The sequence below is a fragment of the Amphibalanus amphitrite genome, unplaced genomic scaffold (assembly GCF_019059575.1).
Source record: "Amphibalanus amphitrite isolate SeventyFive unplaced genomic scaffold, NRLGWU_Aamphi_draft 000497F_arrow, whole genome shotgun sequence".
NCBI lineage: Eukaryota > Metazoa > Arthropoda > Thecostraca > Balanomorpha > Balanidae > Amphibalanus > Amphibalanus amphitrite.
In genome coordinates, this window is record NW_024881991.1 from 80,079 (window position 1) to 107,568 (window position 27,490).

General features: G+C 53.8%; 2 protein-coding genes across 2 annotated transcripts; one reads left to right on the forward strand and one right to left on the reverse strand.

Moving 5' to 3' along the window:
* The first annotated feature begins 18,364 nt into the window (after positions 1–18,364).
* Positions 18,365–19,642, forward strand: LOC122392704 (caldesmon-like). The gene has a single exon (XM_043387882.1). The coding sequence runs from the start codon at positions 18,365–18,367 to the stop codon at positions 19,640–19,642; it is 1,278 nt and encodes a 425-aa protein (XP_043243817.1).
* Positions 19,643–19,788: 146 nt separating this feature from the next.
* On the reverse strand, positions 19,789–26,005 carry LOC122392683. Its single transcript, XM_043387830.1, has 3 exons — positions 25,250–26,005; positions 24,596–24,766; positions 19,789–23,752 (listed from the first exon to the last, which is right to left on the reverse strand). The coding sequence occupies exons 1-3, from the start codon at positions 26,003–26,005 to the stop codon at positions 19,988–19,990; spliced, it is 4,692 nt and encodes a 1,563-aa protein (XP_043243765.1). The 3' UTR covers positions 19,789–19,987.
* Positions 26,006–27,490: the final 1,485 nt, after the last annotated feature.

Genomic DNA, 27,490 nt, shown 5'->3' on the forward strand with positions numbered 1-27,490 from the left:
CAAAATTTTGAAAATTCGAGATAGCAGTTTGATAGCGCGGTCAATTCTGAGTGCTTTCATGCAAAGAAATTGGATCTAGCTTAAAAACTGAGCTCTTGGGAGCGATTGCCGTGGTTCAATGTTTTGCGTCGAAATCGGGCGAACATGACGTCACTCTGACGTCATTTCCGGCCAACCTATGGTAGCTACGAAGTTCAAATTTTGACACTAGGTGTCAAATTGATGCAGCCGAAGGTACTGAAAGTTTGGCGTCGATCCGTCAAGCGGTTTGGAAGTTATTGCAGAAAAACGGGAGGGGGGGCTATAAATAGCCCCCCCCCCCCCAGTGGGGCGCGGGATAACAGGCGCTCATAACCCACGAAGGAACGATGGAATCCTGTTTCGATTAGCTCCGACCGCGATGCCTGCGGCAACAAAAAATCGTGACGAGATGCTGCCTAGTGCCTACGCAGCGCGGCTTCCTGATCCTATGTTACCCCTCAGTTTACTGTCCATTACACTTCCTTTCACAAATTCCATAATTCATTGACTTGCATGTCATGCCATGTCAATATCCAAGTACCGAACATGCTTCGTGCCAATGGCTAATACGGATCTCGTCAGTAGGGGAAGTTGGGGCAATGCCGGAGTTGGGGCAAAGCCGAAATTCGAGATATTTCTAAAACTGTACGACATGGATGCCACGTCTCAGTGATGCTCTGATGCTTAAGTGACTACAATTATCGCATGTTTGTTACGAGTCGTCATTTGGAATACTTCGGCTGTGAGGGCGCCAAAAGTGTTTTCAAGGTACGTTTCCCTTGTACTACATGCGCCTTTGAAGCTGCATTTCTTACTCATTATGCTACCGTTTGTCTGGCCAATTCGGTCAAGTAATCTTCAGCATGTCTTTGCATAAGTGTGTTGCCTATTTGAAATTTATACAGCACGTTTAAAAGTTATGGGCCTGCAAATGAAAGTATGGCTGGCTGGGGTAATGCCGAAAACGTGCAATTACGCACGTTAAAGCACGCTACGTGGACTTTACTGCTGTAGAATAGCAACGCGTATTTTTAGTCAAACAAATTACACTTTCAGCCGGCACAACGGCCTGTTACCTATAAGGAATGACTTACCTGGCATTTTCTTATTATATCACACAATTATAACTTCCAGTGTGCACCAAGCGTCCTCAAGCTCTTAAAACGCGTGTCAGCTTTGATGAATTTTGGATAAAGTTTGAGATAAATTGGCAAAACATCAATGTCGGCATTCCTCGTAGATCATTTATCCCATTTTCGGCTTTCCCCGCAGTCCGGGGCAACGCCGAAAAAGTCAGTTCTTTGATATTTTTAGTTTTTGCGCTTAACGGTATGCGAATTCATCAAATGCGCCTGGTATGTTTGAAAGACAAAAGACTGGCCTCTCAAATGACGCCAACAAGAATAGCTTATGTTGTCTACCTTGCGTGCTACGGGCGTCAGAAAAAAAGTGTTCGGCGTTCCCCCAACTTCCCCTAACATATGGATCAATTTGACTAAAACGATATCCGAGTCGTAATCTCTAATAGGGAAACTGAACATGAGTGGAACGTCATCTATTGTAAAAGCAGTAATAGGTACAATTTCGATGATGAAATGTAGGTACCGCTTTGCGTTGCATGAGTACATGTTGATTGTTGAATGATGCAATTAACTCACTTATCTGGTAGAGTAATCAACGTTCGCGTGTCGTTTTCTGCGAAGCTCAAGATCGATGACCGAAATTGTGAAGGGCGGCAATGCCAAACACTCGACCGAACGTTGCGCAGGGATCACTCGTGTGCAGAGGGCTAACCTGGGTAGGCACCGTACAAAAGCAATAACTCGAATATTGCGTATGGCAACGCGGTTTGATTGCTGATACAAAAACATGTGCAACATCGTGCGACAGTGGTTTGGTGCGGCGCTCGCCAGTCCAATGGAGACTACCCTCCGCAGCCGTATTCAGGTCGGGTGTAACACGCCCGTTCCAATCAGGGAAATGTCTCTCGGGAGGCCTCGTACCGGACAACCACGCTCACACCAAATAGCAATGCTCCGAGAAAACGTATACTTTTACTTGATTCGAAATTGGTATTACTTGCTGTGTATTACATAGGGATGGGTACATCGCATTGTCTCGCGGCGCGTGCTATGTGTAAGTTTGTCTATGTCTTTGTCTGTGTCGCCGTCCTCTGCACCGTTCGACCTCCGTGAACCGTTCAGTCGAGCGGCGTCCCCTCCCGTGGTCAGCTCGGGTCCTGCCGTTGATCGTCGAGCAGCGGTCAGCCGGCCGGGCGATTCGGCGCCTCGGCCGGCCTCCGAACGCCGCCGACCACCCTGCTAACGAGACCCTTTGCCGCCGTAATGGCCCTCAAAGTGTGGCCGGCACACCAAGTGGTCGGGTCGGCCGGGCGCCGCGGTGATTGAGGCGCGGCGCGCCGGCCGGCCGGAAATCTGCAGCGCGGCCCAGTGTGTCGCTCCGCTACCTCGCGGCGGCGCTCCTAGCGCTGTCACCCACCGGACTGCAGCGGCAGACTTCACTACAGACTGCCGAGCGGCCAGCGGCAGGGATGCAGCGCTAGCAGGCTTCACTGGACTGCAGTGTCACACTTTACTGAGATGCAGCGTCTCCGACGGCCTGCTTCACTGCAGTAGACTGCCGAGCGGCCACCGACCGGCTTCACTGCAGGGCAGGACTACAGTTCTACCCCACCGGTCATCTTCACTGGACTAGGTATATAGAGAACCTACTGAACTGCAGTGCTGAAACATCCGGAGCTGGCAGCCCACAATCCACATAGTCTGCTCACCGGCAGCTGACACGCCACAACTGCCCTGCCAGAGGATCTCCGGATATTCCGAACGGCTACTAAAGGCCCTGCAATGCGGCAATTGTTGAAATTGCAGCTTAGTCTTCATAAACACTGGTAGAAAATGATTTGAGCCAAACCTTCGTAGGAGGCTCTGAATTAACAGCATCACATATTTCTTAAGCAGTTATCGTATCCGCGGTCGCCTGGACGGAGTTCGATGGCACGACGATATGTTCGCCGATGCCTGTCGAGTCGACATTAAACACTGATTGCGGTAGTTTTTGTGTAACTGGCTTCATCCATGGCTGGGGTATCTCCCAAGAATACTGATGAGTGATTAACCTTGACAGACACAGAGAGCAGTGAGCACCGAATGAACCAAAGCCAATTCATAGTTCTGGAGCACGGCCTTCAAAACAATAGTGACAGTTCGATTATTTTACCCACCTTTCTTGCTGGACCTACAGGGAGGCTCAGCTTTTTTAGCTCAGCACAGTTAATTTAATTACAAAAACGGATGGAATAAAATACAGAGAATTTAATCTTCGCATTTTACGTTTTGACTTTTGCGTTCGGTTTCGATAAAAAGTTACTTACACCGCGCAGAGTTGAGTTGGCACGGTGTGCATTGAATGACTGCATCATGCCCACCGGCCCGAGACCACCCAAATGTAGCATGCTCCATACCGACTGTAGTCATTGTCATGCTCACGAGGCTTTATTTTTCCCCATTAGGAGCCGAGAGTTAACAGTTATGTAACAAATACCTAATATCAAAAACGATTGAAGTGATGCAAATAATTTTCGAAACGTTTGTCAAAAGAGAACGTACAAATGAGACTTGTTGACAACATATAAATGTTTGCACTGGCACTCGATTTCTTACGACACTTTAAAATGCAAAGGTTATCAATAACGTATCAATTAACCAATCAGGTAAGAAACGATCTACAGATTAGCTGTATTCAAGTTACCTTGAACGTCGTGACCTCAAATGACCTTTTAAGTTAAGTTTTCAGATCAAATGGTAAACTATTCGCCTGGAATTGGTGGGAAAAACAAAATCCTTGAGCGGCAAGTTGCAGACGCACGATGACTGCTCTAACGTCCAATAACGAGGCAGGAAGGAACTGCATTTGGCCGAGCTGGACTGTCACACCACAGCGTCCATCGTTTATCTATGAGCACCATAGCACCAGCAGGGTCGGCCATACCGGCCTGGGTGGACACAGGACATGCGGGTCCGTCGACGGCGACCATCCGTCTCAGCCTCCCGAGCTGCGACACTGACAGATGCTGCGCCGCGCGGCAGCCGTGCCCTGCGGGTCGGCCTACCTTCCAGTGATTACCGCCGCGCCGCCGACGGATTCGTGCGGGGTTTGTGCGCCCACTGCAGTTCCGGTGTGGCGATAGGCGTGGGTCGTAATGCCGTGAATATGAGCAGTCTACCTCCCATAAAACGCTGCGATTTGAGGCGCGGGTCGCTTTATGTGAGTCAGATTTCTGTGGGCGGAGCGGTCTGACCGGCCGCGGGCTGCCGACGTCGCCCGTCGGCTGAGCGCCTGTTGACGACGCAGCAGGTTAGAGCGCGTGGCAGCCGCCAGTTGGTGGGATCGTGTTTCACGCCCCGACAGTGTTGAAAATCGATTCCAGACTACCGTCGCTAGCGGCCCGGACTCCGGCAGAGCAGATTCACACACTGCCGAAATAGCAGGATAGGCCGCCGAGCGATGCAAGTTTGAGGCGTGGCATTGTTTTGTGGCGGTCCTGTAGAAACACGCAAAACGTTTTGTGCCAGCGAGTCGTGCGTGGCTGATACACTTATACCAGGTATTCTGTCCAGACGTTTGTGAAGCAAACCGTATCCGAGCGGGGCTAATTTGTTTGGAAACAACTAATGGTGCTCTGGCACGAACAGAAGTTAGGAGCCAACTAGTGCTCCCGGCAACACTGAAGGAAAAAAAGCACCAACAACTGGCCACGCGACGTGATCGTACAACCAGGGGGGGGGGGGACACTTATGAAGCAATGAAACTTGCTTCTATTGAAACTGCTAAAGTCAATAAGGTTTTACTCTCGTTTCTGAATGGCATTAATTAAATACCTAACTGTAGATCTACTATCTGAAATTGAACACCAGTGACTTGCGCAACATTTGCATGATAGAAATAATGAAAATGCCATGCGCTGAGACTCTGATTTTGTAGAAATTTGATGTTGATCATATGTAGTCATATTTGTTGGAAAAGCTGGAACAAACTAGCTTTAGCCAGGTATGCTATGATTCAGATGAGTGTTGATAATAAAAAAAAACAAAAAAAACAAAACAAGCAAAGGCCAAATCAATTTGATTTTTGGTTTTGTTATCTGTTCTCAGATGTCCACTATCCATATGTTACCTCATTCTGCACTCGGCTGCAAAACAGAGACTTAGGATAGGCTAATCAGTGTGTGTTTTTTAACTGCTGCACCATGGCGGACCAGCGTCCAACGAAACCAAACAACTATACCCATAACCGGGTTCCAATTCTTTACATCTAATCTGGACCGTTCCACATCGGCTGCGGATTAGCCGTCATCACTGCACACATTTGGGGTTGAAAATTAAGCGCAGCCGGCGATAGTAAGTCATTAATTGTCGTTCGTATGGTCGTTAATGGCCGGCTATTGACGGCGCAGCGCGCCCGGCTGACCGGCCCCCGCCGCGCCGCTCCGACCTTATCGGAGCGATTTCATTATACGAGCTATGTGACCAGCACGGCGATGAAGCCGACCCTCGGCAGCGGAGGCGGTATCCGCCAGCCGGTAGGAAGGTGCCGCAGGCCAATCAGTCCGGGCGCCCGGGGGAAGGTCAACCCGTCCCGCTACCGGCGACCTTTGACCTCGGCCGGCCGGTCGGACGGACGGCCGAGCTGTCCGCCTGCAGTGGGCGATAGCCGGCCGATCCCTGAGTTCCGCGAATCTCGGCCTGAGAAGGCGGAGTGGCCCCGATCTGGTACGGACGACTGACCTACGGAGAGGGAGGAGGGGGTCATGTGAAGAGGCTACCGAGTGCTGAAGAGGACTCAGGCGGTCGTAGACGTTACGGCGATGGTGATGAAGCAAGGTAATTAGTCGGTAATGCAGCTGAGTGTCCGGAATCCTGATAAGGAGCGTCTGCTCACCGGAATTTCCAAATGGTGCAGCTATTTTTGGATAAGTCCGTCTGGTATTATGGCCTGCAAAGTGCGCACCCATCCTCGTTTAGCTCGATATTCCAAATATTATCATAATCTAATTCAAACGCTTTATTTAGAATCATTATATAACATTCCATCTGGAAATACTAAAAAAAACGAATGCATGCTGATCATTTTTAGCAGCAATGACATAGAGCGAACAATAGGCAACGGACTGCTTCAGCCTTTTAATGATATCCTAGAACAATGGCTCGATGTGAATGTTGCAACAAAAAATCATTATTTTGTGTGTAACATTCCGGCCTTGCTAAGTACTTTATAGCATGCTTTATCGGAAATATACACAATGCACATGCGTGTACTTAGGTATAAACATGACTGACTTTCAGCGATTGTTGGACTCCAGCTTAGCGCTTTCGGTGCTAAACTATCGCCTACAACAAAAGCAAATGGCACAGACAAAATGCTTCGAAAGGACTCACAGCTCGACCAAATCGTTGAACGTCGGCGTTGTTGAGGGTCAGCCGCAGTTAGTGAACTGCCAGTGTGATATTCAGTGGTGTACGGTGCCTGAATGGAAATTACCCCGGACGGTCTGGAAGTTATTGCATCTCGGCGATTTACTGCTAGTTTCAGGCGACTCGGTCGTAGATCAACAGGTGCAGGACGATAGCCCCCGAATTTATTCTCTCCCGACGGCGAATTGCATCCAGTCGAAAAGATATAGCTTCGATTCCGGGGATTTCAATTTAAAGTCGCACTCTATGTGGGAATTACTTCTATACTTTAAAATAAAATCAGGGAAACGATGAACGTGCCCTGAAGATATGTATAGCAATTAAGTAGACAGCCATTTTGTCTTGACCATTTGTGTGATATTCTTAGCACAAGCCTAGCTGGAAACGAAATGCCCTGAGTCGTCGCTAAGTGCTCATAGTCTCCGGTGTCCTTTTTCACTCGAAACAATTGACACAAAGAACAATATGTCCTACTCTGAGCATAGACTACTGTATTACCAAGGTGCATATTGCTATTATACAATTACATACCACGGAATATATAGACTGCGAATGTCGTAGGTACACTATATAATCCGTGTTACTACTATTTATTGGCCCGAGCCTCCTGATTGCGGAAGTTAGACGAAAAACATTTGATAGTTCATTTATTTTAACGGACACTTTCGACGCTTTCCTCTACAATTATCACCGATTCCATGATGCCAATTATTGCAAGCATGAATTTGTTTTCACTGTTCATGTGGTTTCAAATTAACGATAAATGTTCATGATAATATCGTCATCTTTTTGTCAAACAGCGGTGAGCAAAGCCTAGCTCGCTGAAATATCTATTTGTTATGCACATCACATACCGCAAACCGGCGCGACGGCGGCGTTCCCAGTTCTTACGTAACGTGCTCACCGCTCGTCCCTTCCCCACCGCCCTCCCCGCGTCACATGGCCCGTGTCGGCGGACGTCGGCGGTGTTGGCAATGCGCTCTCTGCCGACGATCGATCCCGCATCCTCCCTCCCCCTCCCTCCCTCCCTTCCCCTCCCTCCACCTCCTTCTCCTCCTCCCTTCGCCTTCCTCCCAATCCTCATCCACATTCACTCTCACTTTCTTGCTCCTCCTTTCTTTCTTCCTTCTCTTTTTCATGCTCTACTCCTCCCGCTCCCTCTCCTCGCTCTGTCTTCTGTTCGTGGTGGCCGTTGCTCCCAGGGTCCGGACGCACCCATGACCATTGACCACTGGGAGCGGGCCACACGCCGCCGCCAATTCGTTAGCGGAAATCGGTAGTGGGGGGGGGGGGGGGGCGGCGCCGGGCGCGAACCGTTGTGTCTGCAGATGGGTGCCACCCTGGGGGCGGGACGCCCGCGAATGGGCCCGCCCGACGCCCGGTCTGGTGATGGGATGGCACTACAAATGAACACTTATGCTATGCATGTGGCCTGCTGTTAGGGGACAGCTACCATGGAAATCCGGTTCCAGAACCGTTCGAGCATGGTCGTAACTTTTGCTGGCAAGTTTTAGCTAGATTTGTTTTTTTACGCAAGATTGACCGATTTAAACATTTTTATGTACAGGTGTTTGAGTTACATTTGCAAGTATGATTCATCGTTTATCTGCACGGAATTGCGCACTGCAAAAAAGTACCATTTCGTTTCCATGATTTGTCCTGCTGTGCTGTGGCTGTATAAACTAGTATACACACATCGTAGATCCTATTTGATGACGGTATGAATGCATATTGCATAGTCAACATGCTGCAAAATAAAATAATATCCTAGCTTCTGATCGTCTCCTTACATTTCCATTGAGTATTTACTGCTGACTGAAACACAGCTACTGAGCAATGCCACTTATTTTACGACATTTCAGCTCCCGGTGTCACATGCTCCGGCCTAATGTAATAGATCTATGTACATCCACCTTCAAAGTCTCTCCTATAAATTGGGATTGTACCCAACTTAGAGAACAGGAATTGCACAGCGACCTCTTCCAAATCCGATTACAATCTTGTAGCATCACTGTCGACGAAAAAGTTTGCCCATTCCCCTGCATGCAGCCAAGCCTGATGAACCGTTCGGATTGGGGTCACATATTTACCATTTCCTTCTTCCGAGTTCCGACCGGCGACGCTGTCGTGTTCCGGCCTGTTAATGCTCTCGGCGCCGGCGTCGTGTCCGCTAATTCCCACATCATCCATCACAGCACCGGACATGTTGAGATTGCCGGAAAGACGGCCCTGACACTGAGCCAGACGCCCTCGGCTGCACCCTGCGGCTCTGGCGGCCGTCCGGTGGGGATAACACGACGGAATGGACCGCCGCCCGCTCCGCAGTGCTGACCTGCCGCCAATCACCTGCGGAGAGACCAGCGGGCGCCGCGACTGATCAGACACATCAGCAGCACCGACAGCGCAAACGGACACGCCAGCGCCGAACGACAACGTAAACGAACAATGACCAGCTCCGGCCGACAACGCGAACAGACACCGACCGCCAATCCGACGCTATTTGACACTTACGATACCAACTGACCGATATTTACCAACCAGGATAAATCGATCAACACAGACCGGTACAGAGCATTACAACAGATCATGGACAGCACGGAGACACAGCCAGGTCGTAAGACACGTCTAACGACTCGTCTTACAAGCTCATTTTTTGCGAATTAATTGATGCAATCTAACAAAACGGTCTGCAGAGAGCCGCCAAATCTGACACGTAGGTGCGTATGACGGCCGACAGAACCTGACACCTGGGTTGTCTTCCCCGGGCGTGCGGAGGCGCCGGCTCGAGCGCTGCTCGTGCGTCCTCTCCGGGGGCCGATCAGAGGTGACCATTAGGCCTCAACGTTCCCCCAGAGACCTGTTATCGCACTGACGCACTTGTCTCTCCGGCTGGAAACGCGTGAGCGCCTGCTGGCGAGCTACGGGCCGCGCTCCTTGAAACATGGGACATGAGGAGACGCCGCTAATGATGACGGTTATATGACAAATATACCCAGAATACTGCAGGAGACAAGAGGCATTAGTCACTGCGATATTGGACATTTTGTGACGCTCGAAGACGAAAAGATTGATCAGTTAGCTATGACAAATAGAATCTTTATATTAGTTATGACGTATGACATCGATTTATGCGAATGTCACGCTGATGAGTCTCGGTAGCGTGAAGCAACTGTGCTGCTTGCATGCTTGTCGTGCCTGGTAGCTTCGTTCTCCGTTGCAGCAAGATAGTCGCAGTTTAACTGGCAACCGTGTAGTTGGACGACGTTTAAAATTCCTGGTCAGTTGTCAAATTGCTATCAATTGCTGAATCGAGAAATTTCTTCTGGACTCAACAGGAAACCCAATGTGACCAATTGTTGTCCTGTGCCTTGTTCGACACACAAATTGCAGTTGTTTGTCAGAATTAGGCATTTCCCCCAAAATGTCGGTACTAGGCTGCCTATGTCAAATACAAAAGAGAAATCCCAGTATTATATTTACATCCTGTATAATTTGTGATAACGGACTCGCTAATTTATCAATTATCATAATGGTTCCTTCATCTAGACCTATGAGTTTTCAACCCCCACGGGAACAAGAAAATGCATATAAAGATCGGTGTCTTGCATTCATCGAACGCCAGGCAGCTGATTTACTTGCCTCTCTTCCACGCAAATTATGCATTGCTATTGATCCCTTACCCAAAGGTTAGGATGACGGAAAGCCAGCATCACTCTTGAAGAGTCTTGTCGAAGCTTCACTCGGTTCCACGGTCCCACACATGTGTGTAACTATAGGTATTCCCTGTTACCCCCCCCCCCCCCCCCGTCTCCATGTGTCCTGTCTTTGGCGAGACGGGGCAGCGCAGTCCATAGGTTTCCAGTCGGAATTACAAAGTTCCTCATCCAAGTCGTCCTTTCGAGCTATATGTATAGTCACTTTTCCTCTGTTTACAAATGTTTGTCCCCTTTTTACTTTCTAGTCCATGGCTCCCAGTGTCCCGGTCCAGTCTGTGATTAGTTACTAGTCTTTCTGTTCAGTTATTAGTATTTCCGACCATGTCCTTGACACTGGGGTCTCCCAATGTTTTCTGTCCGGTCTGGGGCCGTTCTGCGGCCCCCTCAAGTCGCCCCAGTCACCGAGCGCCCCTGACCCGACCCGGCGCGCACGGTGGCGTGACCGATCGACGACGGAGGAGCACTATCTGTACCGTCACGCACCAGCGGCCGTGATGACGACCAGTCGATTTGCCCCCTTCCTGCGCCCCCGCCCCCGGTCCGCCGGCCCGGCCCGGCCCCCTCCCCGTGCCGGCACAGCACTCACGCAGCGCGCTGCCGTCGCCGGCGGCAGCGGTGCCGCTCGCTAGGTCAGTCGGGGCCCGGGAGGCGGCCACGCAGGTGGTAGCGCAGGACTGGTGCGTACGGTACTGACGGATCTTCGCAGAAAAGCTGTGTGTTATTGTGGGACGAGGACTTCTATTTGTTTTTAGTGAGCGGAGGCCGTGCGTGTCAAGTGATAAATCTGAGCTACCGCTTAATCATTCAACAGGATCGATAACCATCCAGCTTCATAAACAAGACCAGTCTTTTCTCCTTTATCAAAGCTGGCCAATTTTGGGCCACAACCGCCAGCATCTACTCAACAGGCTCAGCTCATACTGCGCGGACGAGCAGGGCCAGTCGCTGACCTAGGTCACTAGATCCATCGTTACCCGGGGCGGCAGCGGGCGGCCGGTATACGTCGTCATGCCGGCAGTGAAGCCAGGTGAGTCTTCATCGGCTGCGGATACTGGCCGGGTGCGGTCGCCGAGGCGGGCCTGTCAATTAAAACGCCCCCGTGTTGTTTACGGACTGCTATCCCGTGCCAGGGGCGGCACGGAAGAGCCGCCAGCCGTGGCCTCGCGCGTGATGTTTGTCGGTATCGATTGCCAAAATATGTGTTGGGATTGGCATATCATTCGCAGCTGTGGTAATGTTGAATCAATCTGTGTTTACGACTGCTAAGTTATGCATTAGGCGTGTATCAGTACATTGCTTCGCTCTTCATTGTTGTGTTTCTATTATAATTTAGTTGTTCATTAAGTTGCAGTTGTACTTTCACGATCTTTATTGTGACCTTTGAGTTATTTATTATAGTGTCGAATGACTTCTTAGCTCTGATCTTCAAGGAACCCATTTTTCATTGTAATTTTAAGGTTGAATCAAGTTATATTATCAGTGCATATCCCAGAGGTTAGTTCTTGTATAACTATTCTATTTTTTTTTTCGTCTAAATGAATGACTATCTCAGCGTGTGTGTACCTATACAGTATACACCGTTTTGATGCTTCAACCACAGTCTTTTTTATAACGTCTGTAATCGGGCACGGTTTCCCGGCAACTGCCCTTATCCGCAGCAAACACATTATAGTCTACGGAGCGGCACGGGGACACGGCAATTCGTCGTGTTCGATAAAGACCGCGATTTGCCGCACATGCTATATTAGACGCTGAAGAATGTGTGTACGTCTTTTCATGACCGTGCGTAATCTGGTTGGTGCAAATGATATATACACTATAAAGCTTACATGTTGTGCCCATTGATCAGAGTGAATCCTCCTCGCTTGAATACGTTCTGAAGAGAAAGGGAAATCCAATTGTACAAACTATTTGAAAACTATTTGTACAAACTTTTGAGAAAAAACATTTACATTTTACTCTTGGTAGATAATAGCCGTTTTCACGACGGCCATCTGGTACACATTTGGTGCACATCTGGTACAGATTAGGTGCAGATTTGGTCAAATCAAGTTCAGTGTGTTTCTTAGCAGCTATCAGCTAGGGTTGCACTAATTGCTTATATGCCTGCCTTGTCATATTATCAGAGAGCATCATCGATTAAAACACTGAAATAAATTCATAAAATGAAGATATTTGCTGTAAAAGAAATTAGGTGCAGATTTGGTCAAATCCGGTGCATTCGCCGGATAGCCCGTCGTGAAAACGGCTAATATACCAGAACGAATGAAACCCTCCTTACAGTAGGTGCATACCTACCTATACGACAATCAAGAAGTGGAAAAATGCATTGCTTGCGGGGAGTGTCGATTATCTCTCCATTCTAAAACACATTTAGCTTTTAGCTTTGCTGCTTTTTTAGAACAGGAATATGCAAATCGCCCTGGAACATCATATTCCACTCACCGGCGCAGCGTGCGATGGACTTCAGCTTGGCACAGTGCGCATGGGATAACAGGGGAGGTGGCAAGCCACTCGACGAGCAGGCACCAGACAGTGCACATTACTAAGGCTCTTATAAACATTGCGGATCTAATTACACTGCCGCTATAATCTCAGAGTGTTTTGATTGAAGCCAATGGAAGCGGCTGATTAGGGATAGCTGATGAAATCTGACTTCTGTAGCAAAGGTGGACTTTTCCGTTGGACTGTTATATAGTGACGAGGATGTGAGTTAGGTTAGGAAACATCCCCAGGTTTTCAAAGAGAACACCGGCGTCACGTTCCTGCTGAGGGCGGCTCCTCTAACAGCGCTCTGCCACTGCTGAAGACAGTGTCTCCCGCCTCCGACACACAAATGACACTCAGTGAGCACTCCGACGTGACGCTATTCACTGCCTGGGTAAGTGCATACACCTGGTGACAGGATGTAATCCAAACAAACCCGAGGAGGTGGCACGTGAAAGCATCAGCGCAGAAACGGATAATAAAGCAAGGGCTGCAAGCGGGTGCGAGGAAATATGCACGAACAATGTTCCGCCGTGAGACCGGTACTTGATATTTGAGGTGAGATATGCTGCTTATGAGATAAACGTATGTAGTTATAGCAGTGGTCTTTGCCATCGAATCCTGCACATGTCAGTGCGACAGGGTCAGTGGCATCCTCTCAGCTCCGAGCATTTGGCTTCGCTTCCACTTACGACCGAGTGTGTCCTCGAGTCGTCTCTGCGCCACATTTAAGTACGGGCTCGAGTGTGTCACCACCACCTGTTTCAAGTATCACGTACCACTGTCTGTCGACGCCAGATTGTAAAGGACAATGAAAACGAGCCCGAAATAACAATTTGTTATTTACGTGCTTTTTAGTTGCGTGTATTGTTTTATTTTACGCGCGCCAAAACGAGCTAGCCCATCGGGCGTGTTTTATTTGTGCAGATACAGTTAAGTGCAAGGGTAAGACACTTTCATGGGTTGAAGACATTTTAACAATATAGAAGTCGGCTCTTAGCAGAACATGTTTCCTAACGTTGATTCTTAATTAGAGCAATTCTCTCCGCCCACTCTCTCCATCCGTAATAGCCAGAGGTCCTGATTTCTGCGAACGCTGCTCTGCCGTTCGCCGAGAACCCCACCTGTTCATTATTCATCAGTGGATCCTCGATCACACTCTCGCATCTCGGTTATTCCGGCGTCTTTAGTCCCTCCATTAGCCGGCGTGGAGTGAACACTCCCCGGGGCCCATTGTGCGCTCGGCTGCTGTCACCACCAGCTTAGGCCGAATGAGCTCATCACACATGCCGGATGAAGCACAGGGCTGGGTGGAATTGGGGCCCACCGCCAGCTGCGGCTGCACCGCACCAACATGAATAGAATCACCGAACGCATTGTGATAGGCTACGAACCTATAATTATAGCGTTCTGTATCATAATTCAACCGTATGTTTCCTAGCATCTACCATTGAAATTAAATCAATTTAATAAATGCTGAAGAAATAGATAAAAGGTTCGCGTTGTCATCTCTCATATTTCAACCCCTTGTTGGATTTCAAGGGATATGTTTTGTGGTTTCACTTAGGAGGTTCGATAGGTTCCGATCTGTGACGGCAATTTTTCCCATATGGTCAGGTCCCTTTCAGTTATGTGCGAGAACCTGTGGCTAGCATCGACTCATCTATATGCTAACGAAGATGCGATGTTTGTTGCAGCATTTTCGGCGGCTGCAACTTTGGAGGGCTGCCTTCGGTATCATCGGAACTCAGCCTACCAAGGTGAGCGACCGCGACAGACTCGACTTTTGATCTTCGACGAACACATCTGAAGGTAGAGCTATCTCTTGAGACACTCATCTGCATGCTATTATCATTCACATACAGATAAGTCCCAGGGAAGACAACAGCCTTAAATGATTGTTTCCTATATTTTCGTGAGGCTGTTGGTATGATACCCTGGTATGGAGTTTCAGCGGCCTTGGGCTCAGCAAAGATTTTATGTTAGTATGTTTAATTTTTTAATAAATTTAGATAGAAGAGCTCGCACCAAGGGCTCCTGTTACGTACAGCTGAAGAAGCGCTGCAACGAAACGATCCTAGTCCCTAAACAAAATGTGCGGGTGAGGCACATTTTTGCTTCTTGATACCCTTATAGGTCATGTAAGGTTTCCTCGAATTCATGGTCATGCAATATCATTTATGGCAGAAAATATGTAGAAGTTATTCCATTATAATTCATTCTTCTTAAACTATCCTGAATCGTGGGATGCTTAGAACAAAATCAACGCCATATACGAGAGCAGCCTCTACCACTACAAATTGTTACGTCCGTTACGTGTCAGGGTCCCCATAAGTCATTAAATGTGATAATGGGCCAAAAGCGTTTTTAAACAAAGACGCGTCTTGACAGGTGCTAGAAATATCATTTTGTTTTGTATGCGACCATTTCATGCAAGTTATTCCCCAAACCAAATAGCAGATCTTCAGTTATTGACTTGACCTGTAAGGCCAACGGCTGACCAGGTCAATGGCTGACCTAAATCCTTAAATTTGTGTAACGTTAGCTTCAATCTTCATCTCGTGGAAAGCAGCACGCTCGTTTTTTTTTACAGCAAAGCTGTGGCCCAATTAGGGGCCAAAGATGAGGAGGAAGTTGCACCTTCACCCCTTATATCGTGCCGTCGATCGCAGAATATCTAATGGGTTAGACAGGTGAAGGGGGCGGGGGGGGGGAATAGACGCCCGCACCGTGTTCAGCTTCGGCCAGGGCGCAGTCAGTTAGGGGCTAGGGGACATTCGAGTGGTGAATAAATATTTGGACCAGCTTAACTTCACATATGCATGCCTGCAGTAATGTGATGATTTCAAGGCCATTGTAAACGGTATGGAGTAGGCTGTGTGTATGTACCTAATTAGCTAAAGTACATAGTTGCAAGACTGCAGAACTACTTTACACGGCGGCCTACTAGTACCCAAAGACGGTGGCAGAGACTGGTGCATTTTCTTATGGCATTAAATGTTTCTTAACACGATCAATACGGCAGATTCAGGAGTAGGACCTATTGCTCATATTACCTAATGTCCACACGGTTTTTGTTTTGGCGATCAAAACAGAACGCTTAGATATGTCACGTTACTAGCACAACCAAGCTGAAATGCTGCATACGAGGCTGATCTACAATCATCTAAAAACCTCGATCTAAAAAAAAAAAAAACACACACACACACACACACACATTGTACGTTTACGCTGTATATTTTGCGCCGTATATCGTACGCCATACCGGTCTTTCAAAAACGACGGAGCGATTGCGAGGAAAATTTGATGCGGGAGTGCAGATCTCCTGTTAGTAGATATGTAAATGACCCGTAGGTCAAAACAATTCTATAGGCTATCCCATCCGGACCAATCCCACTTTCCAATCAATCGGGACAGCTGCTGCCGCCGGCTGGCCTGCAGCTGCCATTTTCAGCCGGCTGCCTCAGTGACACTGCCGACAAACAACTCAGAAAGAGCCAGCTCGGACAAAGCGGCTCTGGTCGGCCCTACCTTGCCGCTCATCTCCCTAAATGTCTCCCCATCTCCGGTCGTCCTGCCGCGCCTTCGTCTTTTGACAGTCCTGAATTGCCTGTTTTCGCCCCGCTCAAATCTGGTGGAAAATAATCAGACAGCGCGAGTGAATTTTCACGTGACGGAAAAAGTCGCTGTCATCTATGTGCGACGTATAAGGGGAGTCTTCGCAAAAATGGTAACAGAATGGGCGGTTGTGTGCCTAGGAAGATGCGTAATCAATTAAAACAGCACTTTGATTTCGCCAAGAGAGAGTTCACTAAAAATAACTACCTTTTGATTAGCAATATCTATTTCTGAATGCTTTTGATTTTGTTTTTGTTTTTTTTTTTAACGGACGGGAAAATAATTATAAAGCGAACTTATTCGTCATAAGTGAAAGAGTGAAACGCTGAATGATCTCTGGGAACTTTAAGAGATTTCGTTGTTTGTGGCTCCAAGTAATAGGAAAACTAACAAGTGAAAAACACTGGAAAACTTCCGTGGCACGCGCTTCTTGAACAAACTTTTGGACGGCTCCAAAAAGCGGATGCCTCTAACGGGGTGATGCTGCTGGGAAGTGCTAGAGATGATCAGTGGTGTGGCGGCGGTTCTCGGGTTCCTCTGGTTTGGACTGTGCACGCTCCGCCCACACTCAAGGAGTTTGTTCAGGGCTGATGAAGCACAGGTAGATAGGAAGGTGAGGGTGGCAATTCTTACCTCCGGTGGGAGGCAGTGCTAATGCAAGGCTAACGACCGATGGGTCGCCCGGCATTGAGTGGGAAGGAACAGGGTGGCAGTTCCTACCTCCGAGGGAGGCGGTGCTACTGCAAGGGTAACGACCGATGGGTCGCCTGGAGACGAGCGGGAAGGAATAGGGTGGCAGTTCCTACCTCCGAGGGAGGCGGTGCTACTGCAAGGCTAACGACCGATGGGTCGCCTGGAAAAAAAAAGAAGTTAAAGTGACAGAGGCGGAGAGGCAGGAATAGGAGGCTTCACCAGCACCAACGACTTCAGCTGCACGCCGCCGACGGACATCCCTTTCCAGACAGCATCCGGTTCGTGCTAAGTCCCTGTATTCACTCACACCTTAGCACTGAACACAGCGGAGCCGTCCGTCCTCGGCGACTGTACAACCGCAAGTGCCCCCGGCCGGCCGCCGCGCCTGACGGCCGGCCGGGGCGCTGACAAGACCGACCGCCGCCGGCAATCCGCCGGCGGTCCCGCGACAACACATTCCTAAGCAAACGGATACCCGATCCCACGCTCACGCGAGTTCGGTCGCCGGGACGCCGAATTCCTCACGCGCAGTTACAAAAGGCACCGTTTCCAGGAGCTGACCCTCCGACCAAAATAGCCCCTGTGCCGGAAGACATACAAGGCACAGATGGCCGGCGCCCATTCGCCAACGACGCACACCGCAAATTCAATTACACAGACAAAAGAGTCAGCTACGCTCAGGTGACGGCGACCTCCCGCGAGAGCGTCGCGGCGCGCGGCAGCCCGCCCCGCCCGTCCATCCATCACAACTGACACCTCATCGAGCCTGGAATGTGCCCCTTCCGCCAGGGTTGCGGCAGGGAAGGGGCGTTTAGCGTGACCCTAATGACGGTGACCCCCGCGAGAGCGTCGCCGCACACGGCAGCCCGCCCCGCCCGTCCATCCGTCAGAACTGACACCTGCGGGCGAGACTCCACTCACCGCGGCAGGGAAAGAGACGATTCGCGGTAACATCACTCCCCCCCGTGCGGCAATCGCACCAACCCGCTGCGAATCGTATGGCCGAGTGACACATCAATCAACCTTCACGCTCAGGACGACTATTTACAGATAAGACACGAATGACCGTTATTCACAAAATTGTCCCTCTCACACTCCCCTCGGCGACGCAGCCGGGACCGCCGGCACCACTCACAAATTGACGCGATTCGACTCGGCACGGGATCGGCCGGTTATCCCGGTGATAGCCACGCTAATCCCTGACAGCAAAGGGGCCGCCGCCCGATCACAGAGTGTCCTACAGGGGACGCGTTGCCCCGTTCGCACTTATAGGGTCCACCACTGGGCGACACGATCAGTCACTCCCCAAGCACCATCACGGTCGCTTATAGTCTTGCCATGGCTGAATCGTCCACCGGTGATCTGTCGGCGCCTTCCTTCTCCACCGGATCGCTGTCTGGCGCCGGGGGAGAGCTGCTGTGGGTGCCAGAGCTGGTGCTGGGGCTCGACCCGGTCCGGGTGAGCTCGGCGGGTGACATCAAGAGGGCCCGCCGAACGACTCAGCGTAAGCTTCACCCGGACAAGAACCACGGCAACGTCGAAGCCGCAACGACGTACAGCACCGCCGTCAACAGCGCGGCGGACCTGCTGCTAGAGCACCCGGAGGCGTACCGGCGCTGGGCAGCCACTCCGACAGGCGCTGCGCAGCTGGCCCGAGCTGCCGTGTGGCACCCGGGACGCCCGTTTCTGGCTTCTGCTGAGACGGCGCAGGAGGCAGCCATCCACCACCTGGGTCAGGTGATCCGTGGCGTGGCTGCCCTGACGCAGGAGCTGCGGGCCGCCACAGCCGCGCAGCGGCGGCAGGTCCGCGCGCTATCCGCGGCCACGGCGCGCGCTGACCAGCTCGCCGTCGCTCTGCAGCGCGCAGAGCAGGAGCGCGACCGGGCCCAGCGCGATCTCGGCCAAGCTGCAGAGGAGTTGGCAGCGGTGGTGGAGGCGAGCGCCGTCGAGCACGCCTCCGCTGAGCGACGGCTTCGCGCCGCTCAAGCTGAGCTGGAAGAGGAGATCAGCGCCCGGCACGCGGCAGTGGCGGCCTGCGACGCAGCCGAGCAGCGGGCGGCCGCCGCTGAACATCAGCTGGAAGCGGCGGCTGAGCAGCTGACGGTGGCGGAGGAGCGGTCGGCCGTTGCTGAAAGCCATCGGGAAGTGGCGGCTGCGCAGCTAGCGAAGGCGGAGGAGCGGACGGCCACCGCTGCACAGCGAACGACAGCCGCCGAGGAGATGCTTGCAGTCAGTGAACGGCAGCGGGCAGCAGCAGTTCACCAGGCGGCCTCCTCAGCTGCGCGGGCCTCTGCCGCTGAGCAGCGACTGGAGGCAGTGGTTCGGCAGCTGGCAGCGGCCGAGGAACGGGCGGCTGCTGCCGAGCGAGCCTCGACCGCCGAGCAGCAGCTCGAAGCGATGGCTCGGCAGCAAGCGGCAACAGAGGAGAGGGCGGTCGCAGCTGAAGAACGGGCGGCGGCGTTCGAGCAGCGGGCCGTTGACGCTGAGCGGCTGCTGACGACAAACTCGCCTTTACCAACGATCCGACTGCGTCGCTGTTTGGCTGCTCTCTCCAGTGGCCGTGTGAACGCCCGTGTGCGGGCGGATGCGGAGGTTGTTTTACGCCGCCTCGCTTGACGTGCTTGACGCCTCAATAAATGTCACTTGTCTGTTCGTTGTTTTGTTGCCATCTACACGCGTCTGACGTCAGTTAGCATTAAACGTTGGTCAGCAGCGGTGCAGGGTCGGGAGAGCGTTGGTCAGCAGCGGTGCAGGGTCGGGAGAGCGTTGGTCAGCAGCGGTGCAGGGTCGGGAGAGCGGTATCGATTTGACGGCTGGAACCTTGAAGATAGCTAGCAGTTTTCTTGAATAGCGGGCCGCGCCCAGAGCGCGATGAGCGTCACTCTCCGAGCGGTGGACGGCCCTTGCGGACCGGGGCAGACTGCAGAGACCACCAGCGACCGCGCCGACCACTCCGACTCCTTAGATGTCACCTTCCAGCAGGGCCAGCTTCGTGGCCGGTCTTGTGTAGGTTTTCCCTCCTGCAGTCCGGACTTCCGCAGCTCTTACCGCTGCGTCAGCTCCCGGAAACACCTTCACCACTCGGGCCAGCGGCCAGGACGATCTGGTCAGTCCCGTTTCCGCCATCAGCACCAGGTCTCCGTTCTTCAGACTGCGGGTCTCTTGGCTCCATTTACGGCGCTGTGTCAGGGTAGGCAGGTACTCCTTCGCCCAGCGGCGCCAGACCCCTTCCGCGAGGCTCTGGGCTTGCTTCCAGCGCCTGCGGCTGCACATGTCTCTTTCGTCCACGCAGCAGGGGGCCCAGCGTGGCGATGCGCGTCCCAGCAGGAAGTGGTTAGGTGTGATTGCCTCCATGTCTGCTGGGTCCGCGCTCACGTGAGTGAGCGGCCGGCTGTTGACGATGTACTCCACTTCCGCGAAGACCGTGCTCAGGACTTCATCGGTGAGAGTCTGGCTGCCCAGCACCACTGTCAGGCACCGCTTCACGCTCCGCACGAGGCGTTCCCAGACACCGCCCATGTGCGGGGCAGCCGGCGGGTTGAAGTGCCATTCGATGCCATGTCCGCTGAGTTTCTCTCCTAACAGCTTCTCCATCAGCTGCAGCTCTTTCCTGATTTCTCTGTAGCTGCCGACAAAATTGGTGCCATTGTCCGAAAAGAGACACTCAGGTTTTCCTCTCCGCGCGAAGAACCTCCTCAACGCCAATAAGCAGCTGTCGGCGTCGAGAGCATGTACCATTTCCAGGTGCACCGCCCTTGTCGCCATGCACGTCGCCAGGAACCCGTAGCGCTTCTGTGTGCGCCTGAGGTACCGCACGTAGAATGGGCCAAAGAAGTCGATCCCCGCGCTACTGAACGGACGCCGTCCGTCGAACCGCGCTGGCGGCAGGGGAGCCATTTGGGGGGCAGACGGCTCTGCCCGACGTCGCCGGCAGACGGGGCACTCTCTCAGCTGCGTTTTGACGGCCTCCCGACCTCTTGGAATCCAGAAGCACTCCCGCACTGCGCTGAGAGTGTGCTCAGGTCCGGCATGAGCGACCTCCGCGTGTTTCCCCGCGATGATCAGCCGCGTGATGCCCGACTGGCGCGGCAGCACCACCGGGTGTCGCGCGTCTCGTGAGAGAGGGGCGTTCGTGAGCCGCCCGCCCACGCGCATGACTCCATCACCATCGATGACCGGCGTGAGCGGACGAAGGCTGCTCGACGGCGGCAGTGGCTCTCCCTTTTCGAGCTTGCGCAGCTCTACTGGGTACTCACGCTTCTGCGCCATGAGCAGGATACGCTTCTCAGCGCCCAGGATCTCATCCTGGCTCAGCTGTCCCTTCCTGCGATCGTCATTGACTGGAATGGCCGCGTTCCGCGCAAACCGTAGCATCCAGGCCACCACTCGCTTGTATCGGAGCCACGAGCTGAATCTGCCGGGGTCCGGAGTCATCGGTTCTTCTTTGCCGACTGTGTTTGCGCGGCGTTCACTGATCTCTTCTTCCCCGGTGGTCGGTGGGGCCACCAGCGCCGGCTGAGGCCAGTCCTCTGGCTCCTTTTGCAGGAAGTCCGGTCCGCACAGCCATTTGCAGTCCGTGGTCAGGGCGCTGGCCGCCATCCCCCTGGTGCAGGCATCTGCTGGGTTAAGCACTCCGGGGACGTGACGCCACGCGGCGCCGGTCGTGAGTTCGTGAATTTCAGCCACTCTGTTGGCCACGAATGCCTTGAAGCGGTGGGACTCGCTGCTCACGTAGCTGAGGACCACGGCGCTGTCGGTCCAGAATGTTGTACTGGTCACCGGCCGGGTTAGCTCTTGCATTATTGCATGCGCCATCCTGGCGCCGAGCAGGGCTGCCTGGAGCTCCAGTCTGACGATAGAGATGCGCTTCAGGGGCGCCACCCTCGTCTTCGCCATGACGAAGCGACACGCGTGGCGGCCGTGTTCGTCAGTCGTCCGCAGGTAGGCGACCGCTCCGAAGGCATCCTCCGAAGCATCGCAGAAGACATGGAGCTGGGTGGCTTCGATCTTTCCCGAGGGCACCAGGCAGCGCTGTATGCTCACCTCACCGAGCTGCTCTTTCTCGCTGACCCACTGCAGCCACACCGACCGCTCCGGCTCTGGCAGTGGCTCATCCCAGCCAAGCTGTTTCGGCCACAGGCTCTGCATCAGCGTCTTGGCTCTCACAGTGAAGGGCGCTGCAATTCCCAGTGGATCAAACACAGCTGCGGCCTGACTAAGCAGACCTCGCTTCGTCATCGGCGTGGTTATGTCCCTCAGCCGGAACCCGAGGACATCCTTCTGCTCCTCCCACGCCACTCCGAGTGCCTTTTCCATGGCTCCTGCCGGCTCGGGACAAGCCACAGTTCCTGGCTCACCTCGCTCGTCTTCCGCCGTCCCGACCAACACCGCACTGTCGCTGCTCCGCCACTGCGTGATCTCGAACCCACCCTTGGCCAGGGCGTGAGTCACCGCCTCTTTCAGGCGCAAGGCCGTTGTGCTGTCATCCGCCGAGCACAGCAGGTCATCCATGTAGAATGACCGGCGAGCGTCACCGTTTTGCGCCAGGTCCAGCATGTCTTCCGGCCAGTTCTCCTCCAGGCACTTCCCGAGTACGTAGTTCGCTATCGCTGGCGAGGATCGTGCGCCGAAGATAGCGACGCACATCTGGTATACATCCGGGGGTCTTGACACGTCCAGGTCGCGCCAGAGGAAGCTCATAGCCGGCTGGTCTACCTCTGCCATCCGTATCTGGTGGTACATCTGTCTAATGTCCCCTGACACCGCCACGGCTCTCTCCCGGAATCGCAGTAGCACCCCTGGCAGGCTCTGGAGGAGGTCAGGCCCTGACAGAAGCTGGTTGTTCAGGGACGTTCCTCGGTAGCTGGCCGCCGCGTCGAAGACAACACGCACCTTCCTTGGTTTATTTGGGTTTAGGACCGCGTGGTGTGGGAGGAACCAACGTCTTCTGTCAGCGTCTTTTGCCATTTCCTCCGTCAGCTTCCTTGCGTGGCCGTCCTCCAGATACTGGGCTATCGTCTTCCGGTATGCCTCTGCCACTTCCGGCTGGCGCTCCAGTTTCCGCTCCAGTGCTTGGAGCCTGGGAATGACGGCAGACTTGTTGTTCGGCAGGACGATGTCTTCCGCTCGCCAGAGCTGGTGCACTTCGTATCGGCCGTCAATCTTCCGCGTGGAGGCTTCCAGTATGCTGATGGCTCTGTCATCTTCCCTGGATCTTGTGGAGTCCCGCTCGAACCTCGTCCCGAAGGATTCGGTCGTCCACCACTCCTTCACTGCCTCCACCAGAGGTTCTTCATCCTGTCGCTGAGGTCGGACATAGCAGACTTGCCGCATGCTGCTGGGCACAATGGTTGAGATTGACCCGGTCAGGGCCCAGCCGAGGTCAGTGCGGATAGCCACTGGCTGCCCAGGGCGTCCCGAGCGAACCTCCCGCTGCAGGACGGCCTCGAGCACGTTAGCTCCGAGCAGCAGCGTCACGCATCCCCCATCGTACTGCGACAGGCTGAGTCCCGACAGGTGCTGGTAGCGCTTCAGGTCTTCTTCCGCCACTCGTGGGGCCGTGACGTTGATCTCGGGCACTGCCCATGCCTCCGCAACCACAATGCGCTTGGCTGCGTCGTCTGCAGGACTAACCTTGAGCGATACACGCTCAGACGTCCGATGCGGGCCGGCCCCCTCGACGTTCTGCAGACGCAGATCCCTGCGATCTCCGGCGATCCCCAGCTCCTGCAGAATATCCGCACAAACCAGTGAAGTTTGAGCCCCCGGATCCAGCAGCGCGGTGACGATCTTCGCGCCCCTCGGACCATGCACCCGGACCGCGACAATTTGAAGCAGGACATCGGCCTTTGACCTGAGTGCCGTTCCAACGACCGGTGCTTCTTCTTGAGGGTTCGTCTCTCCGTGAGGGCCGTCTTCACCCGCTGCGGGGCTCGTGTCGGGAGCCGGTTGTCGGACTGCTCCATGTAGTAGCTGATGGTGGGACCTCCTGCAGCCTTCTCGCGGACAGGTGCGTGCGCTGCGGCATCGGCTCTTCATGTGGCCTGGGGCGAGGCATCCGAAGCAGAGCCGCTTGTCCACTGCCAGTCGCATTCTGCCCTGAATCGGTCTGGCCTGGAATACTGGGCAGGCATCCACACGATGCTCAGCACCGCAGTCCGCACATGACAAGCGCGATGCCGTTGTTGGTGCTGAAGCTGCGGTGGCTAGGGCTGTCCGTCTCACAGCACCTCTCTGTCGTTGAACCTCTGGTCTCTCGCGGTGCGGTCGCGTGGGCTGGGCGTGGTTGAGGATGGCGACCTGCTCTCCGAGCCATTCGTCCAGGCGCGCGAGGGTTGGCCGTTCAGGTCGCATGCGGTATGTTCTCTTCGCCCAGGACACAGCCAGTTCCGGCGGAAGCCGTTCCACCACTCGCCTCAAGTTTTCGCTGCCACCCAGGTCGTGAGTGTAGCCCAGGTTTTCCAGCACCGTAACAGCGTTGTGTAGGAGTAGCTGGAACTTCTCCACTTCCCCGGGTTCTGAGATGCGTGGGCTGGGTGCATCAAACAGTGCAACCAAATGCGCCCGAACGATATCCTCCTCCCTGCCGAACCGCGCCTGCAGCGTCTCCAGCGCCTTGCCGTAGAGCGCTCCGTTATAGAGCATGCCGGAGACAGCCTGGGCAGCGGGACCGGCCAGCGATGACTGCAGCAAGGTGATGCGCTCGGTGTTGGTGAGGCTCGGCTGGTCGTGGACTAGTGCCTTAAACAAGCCGATCCACCGCGGCCACTCCTCGGGTCTTCCACGGTAAGTAGGCAGCGTGATCCTCGGGATTGACTTAACAAAAGCCGACGGTCTTCCCACGCCGCCCGATGGGTGCTGAGCCAGCTGATGGATCCAGGCGGCAGGATCATAGGCGTGCTGAGGTCCGGGTTCAGGGTCAAGGATTTGACACGATCCTCCACTCCCTCGCTCGAATCCGGCGGAAGCTATTCCAACATCGTCATATGGCTTCTCTTTGGAGTGGGACGTGCCACTCTGAGTCAGGGCTGCGTCCATCGAGGGCGTGGCCGCGGGGCCCCGCGCCGCGATCCGTGCAGCAGGCGCAGCGCCATCGAGTTCGTCATTTCCTCGCAGAGAGATGGCGGCTCCGGACAGGGGGTTGGCGCCGAGGAGCGGGAGCGCTCGAGTGCCGTCCGCGCCATACCCTTCAGACTGCCCTGCGCGACCAGCTGACCAACCGACTCTTCCGCTGTTGACCACAGCTACCTCTTGCGAATCGTCGAAGTCGGCGCGGCGCTCCCACGCGAGGTCATCTTCCGCTGCCCTTGTCAGCCGCTCTCGAAGCGCAGCCACTTCCACCTCTTGCTCCAGTAGTTCTCTCTCCTTCTGACTCTCCCGTTCACGCTTCTTACGTCTTGCCTCTCTTTCTCTTCGAAGACGCGCTTCCTCTTCTTCGTGCTCTTGCTCCTCACGCAGCCTTTCCGACTCTTCACGCGCTCTCTGCTGGCTCAGGCGTAGGTTGGCGATCTCCAGCTCTTGGGCAGCAGCTCTTGAAGCATTCGAGGCGTTCGATCTTCTTGATCGGTTCGATGACGCTCGGCTGATCACCGACACCGCGCCTGTATTCCTTGCCACCTGCTCCTGCTCCGCGATGCATGCCGAAATCCCTTCCATCATGGCGACCGCCGACATTTCCTTTGCCTTCATGCTGCTGGGGGGCGGCAGTCCTTCCACTTCGCACTGCTCCGTGCACTCGCGGTCTAGGGCCTCCAGAGATCTCAGCTGACCCGAGATCCTTCTGTGGAGGTCCTTCAGAGTCTCAATTCCAAGACCTTCTTCAAGGGCCGCTGCAGCTTTCTTGACGAGCTGCGTCAGCTGACTCAGCTTCCCAGCACGCTTCCTTTTGAGGGTTGACGCAGTCTCCTCCTTTGCTGCATCTTCTCCTTCTTCTGCCGTATCTACGGCCGGATCGACCACGTCGACCTCAGACGCACTCATTGTGAGCAGTCACTTGTCACTGCCGCTTATCACTGTATGCCGGAGCATCCGGCCCGGAGGACCAGACTTAAGTGTGGCGGCGGTTCTCGGGTTCCTCTGGTTTGGACTGTGCACGCTCCGCCCACACTCAAGGAGTTTGTTCAGGGCTGATGAAGCACAGGTAGATAGGAAGGTGAGGGTGGCAATTCTTACCTCCGGTGGGAGGCAGTGCTAATGCAAGGCTAACGACCGATGGGTCGCCCGGCATTGAGTGGGAAGGAACAGGGTGGCAGTTCCTACCTCCGAGGGAGGCGGTGCTACTGCAAGGGTAACGACCGATGGGTCGCCTGGAGACGAGCGGGAAGGAATAGGGTGGCAGTTCCTACCTCCGAGGGAGGCGGTGCTACTGCAAGGCTAACGACCGATGGGTCGCCTGGAAAAAAAAAAGAAGTTAAAGTGACAGAGGCGGAGAGGCAGGAATAGGAGGCTTCACCAGCACCAACGACTTCAGCTGCACGCCGCCGACGGACATCCCTTTCCAGACAGCATCCGGTTCGTGCTAAGTCCCTGTATTCACTCACACCTTAGCACTGAACACAGCGGAGCCGTCCGTCCTCGGCGACTGTACAACCGCAAGTGCCCCCGGCCGGCCGCCGCGCCTGACGGCCGGCCGGGGCGCTGACAAGACCGACCGCCGCCGGCAATCCGCCGGCGGTCCCGCGACAACACATTCCTAAGCAAACGGATACCCGATCCCACGCTCACGCGAGTTCGGTCGCCGGGACGCCGAATTCCTCACGCGCAGTTACAAAAGGCACCGTTTCCAGGAGCTGACCCTCCGACCAAAATAGCCCCTGTGCCGGAAGACATACAAGGCACAGATGGCCGGCGCCCATTCGCCAACGACGCACACCGCAAATTCAATTACACAGACAAAAGAGTCAGCTACGCTCAGGTGACGGCGACCTCCCGCGAGAGCGTCGCGGCGCGCGGCAGCCCGCCCCGCCCGTCCATCCATCACAACTGACACCTCATCGAGCCTGGAATGTGCCCCTTCCGCCAGGGTTGCGGCAGGGAAGGGGCGTTTAGCGTGACCCTAATGACGGTGACCCCCCGCGAGAGCGTCGCCGCACACGGCAGCCCGCCCCGCCCGTCCATCCGTCAGAACTGACACCTGCGGGCGAGACTCCACTCACCGCGGCAGGGAAAGAGACGATTCGCGGTAACAAGTGGACTTTTCACAGGATGCCTGTCAGCTGGTTGACAGAATTTGAGTGGCATGGCTATCGAAATGACTTCGCAAGCCGCATGCTGGAACGGAGAAGTGAAGGGTTCCATGGCTTATACGTTCAGTACCAGTGATGATCAAAACTTGGAAGGTGCCATTTCTTATTGAGACAATGATTTATTTGGGATCACGGGAGCAATATTGCTCAAGCTATTGTTCCTTTTTCTTCTTATGAACCATTTTTATGAATACCTAATCCAGATATATGTAGACGTAAA

What these genes read in the sequence shown, in the direction of transcription:
- LOC122392704 (XM_043387882.1), top strand. Translation starts at nt 18,365, where the DNA reads ATGGCTGAATCGTCCACCGGTGATCTGTCGGCGCCTTCCTTCTCCACC.
- LOC122392683 (XM_043387830.1), bottom strand. Translation starts at nt 26,005, where the DNA reads ATGAGTGCGTCTGAGGTCGACGTGGTCGATCCGGCCGTAGATACGGCA. An exon ending in CTGTGGTCAACAGCGGAAGA is followed by an intron (nt 24,767 to 25,249) that starts GTCGGTTGGTCA and finishes GGCTTGTTTAAG; the next exon opens with GCACTAGTCCACGACCAGCC. An exon ending in TCGGCAGGGAGGAGGATATC is followed by an intron (nt 23,753 to 24,595) that starts GTTCGGGCGCAT and finishes GATATTCTGCAG; the next exon opens with GAGCTGGGGATCGCCGGAGA.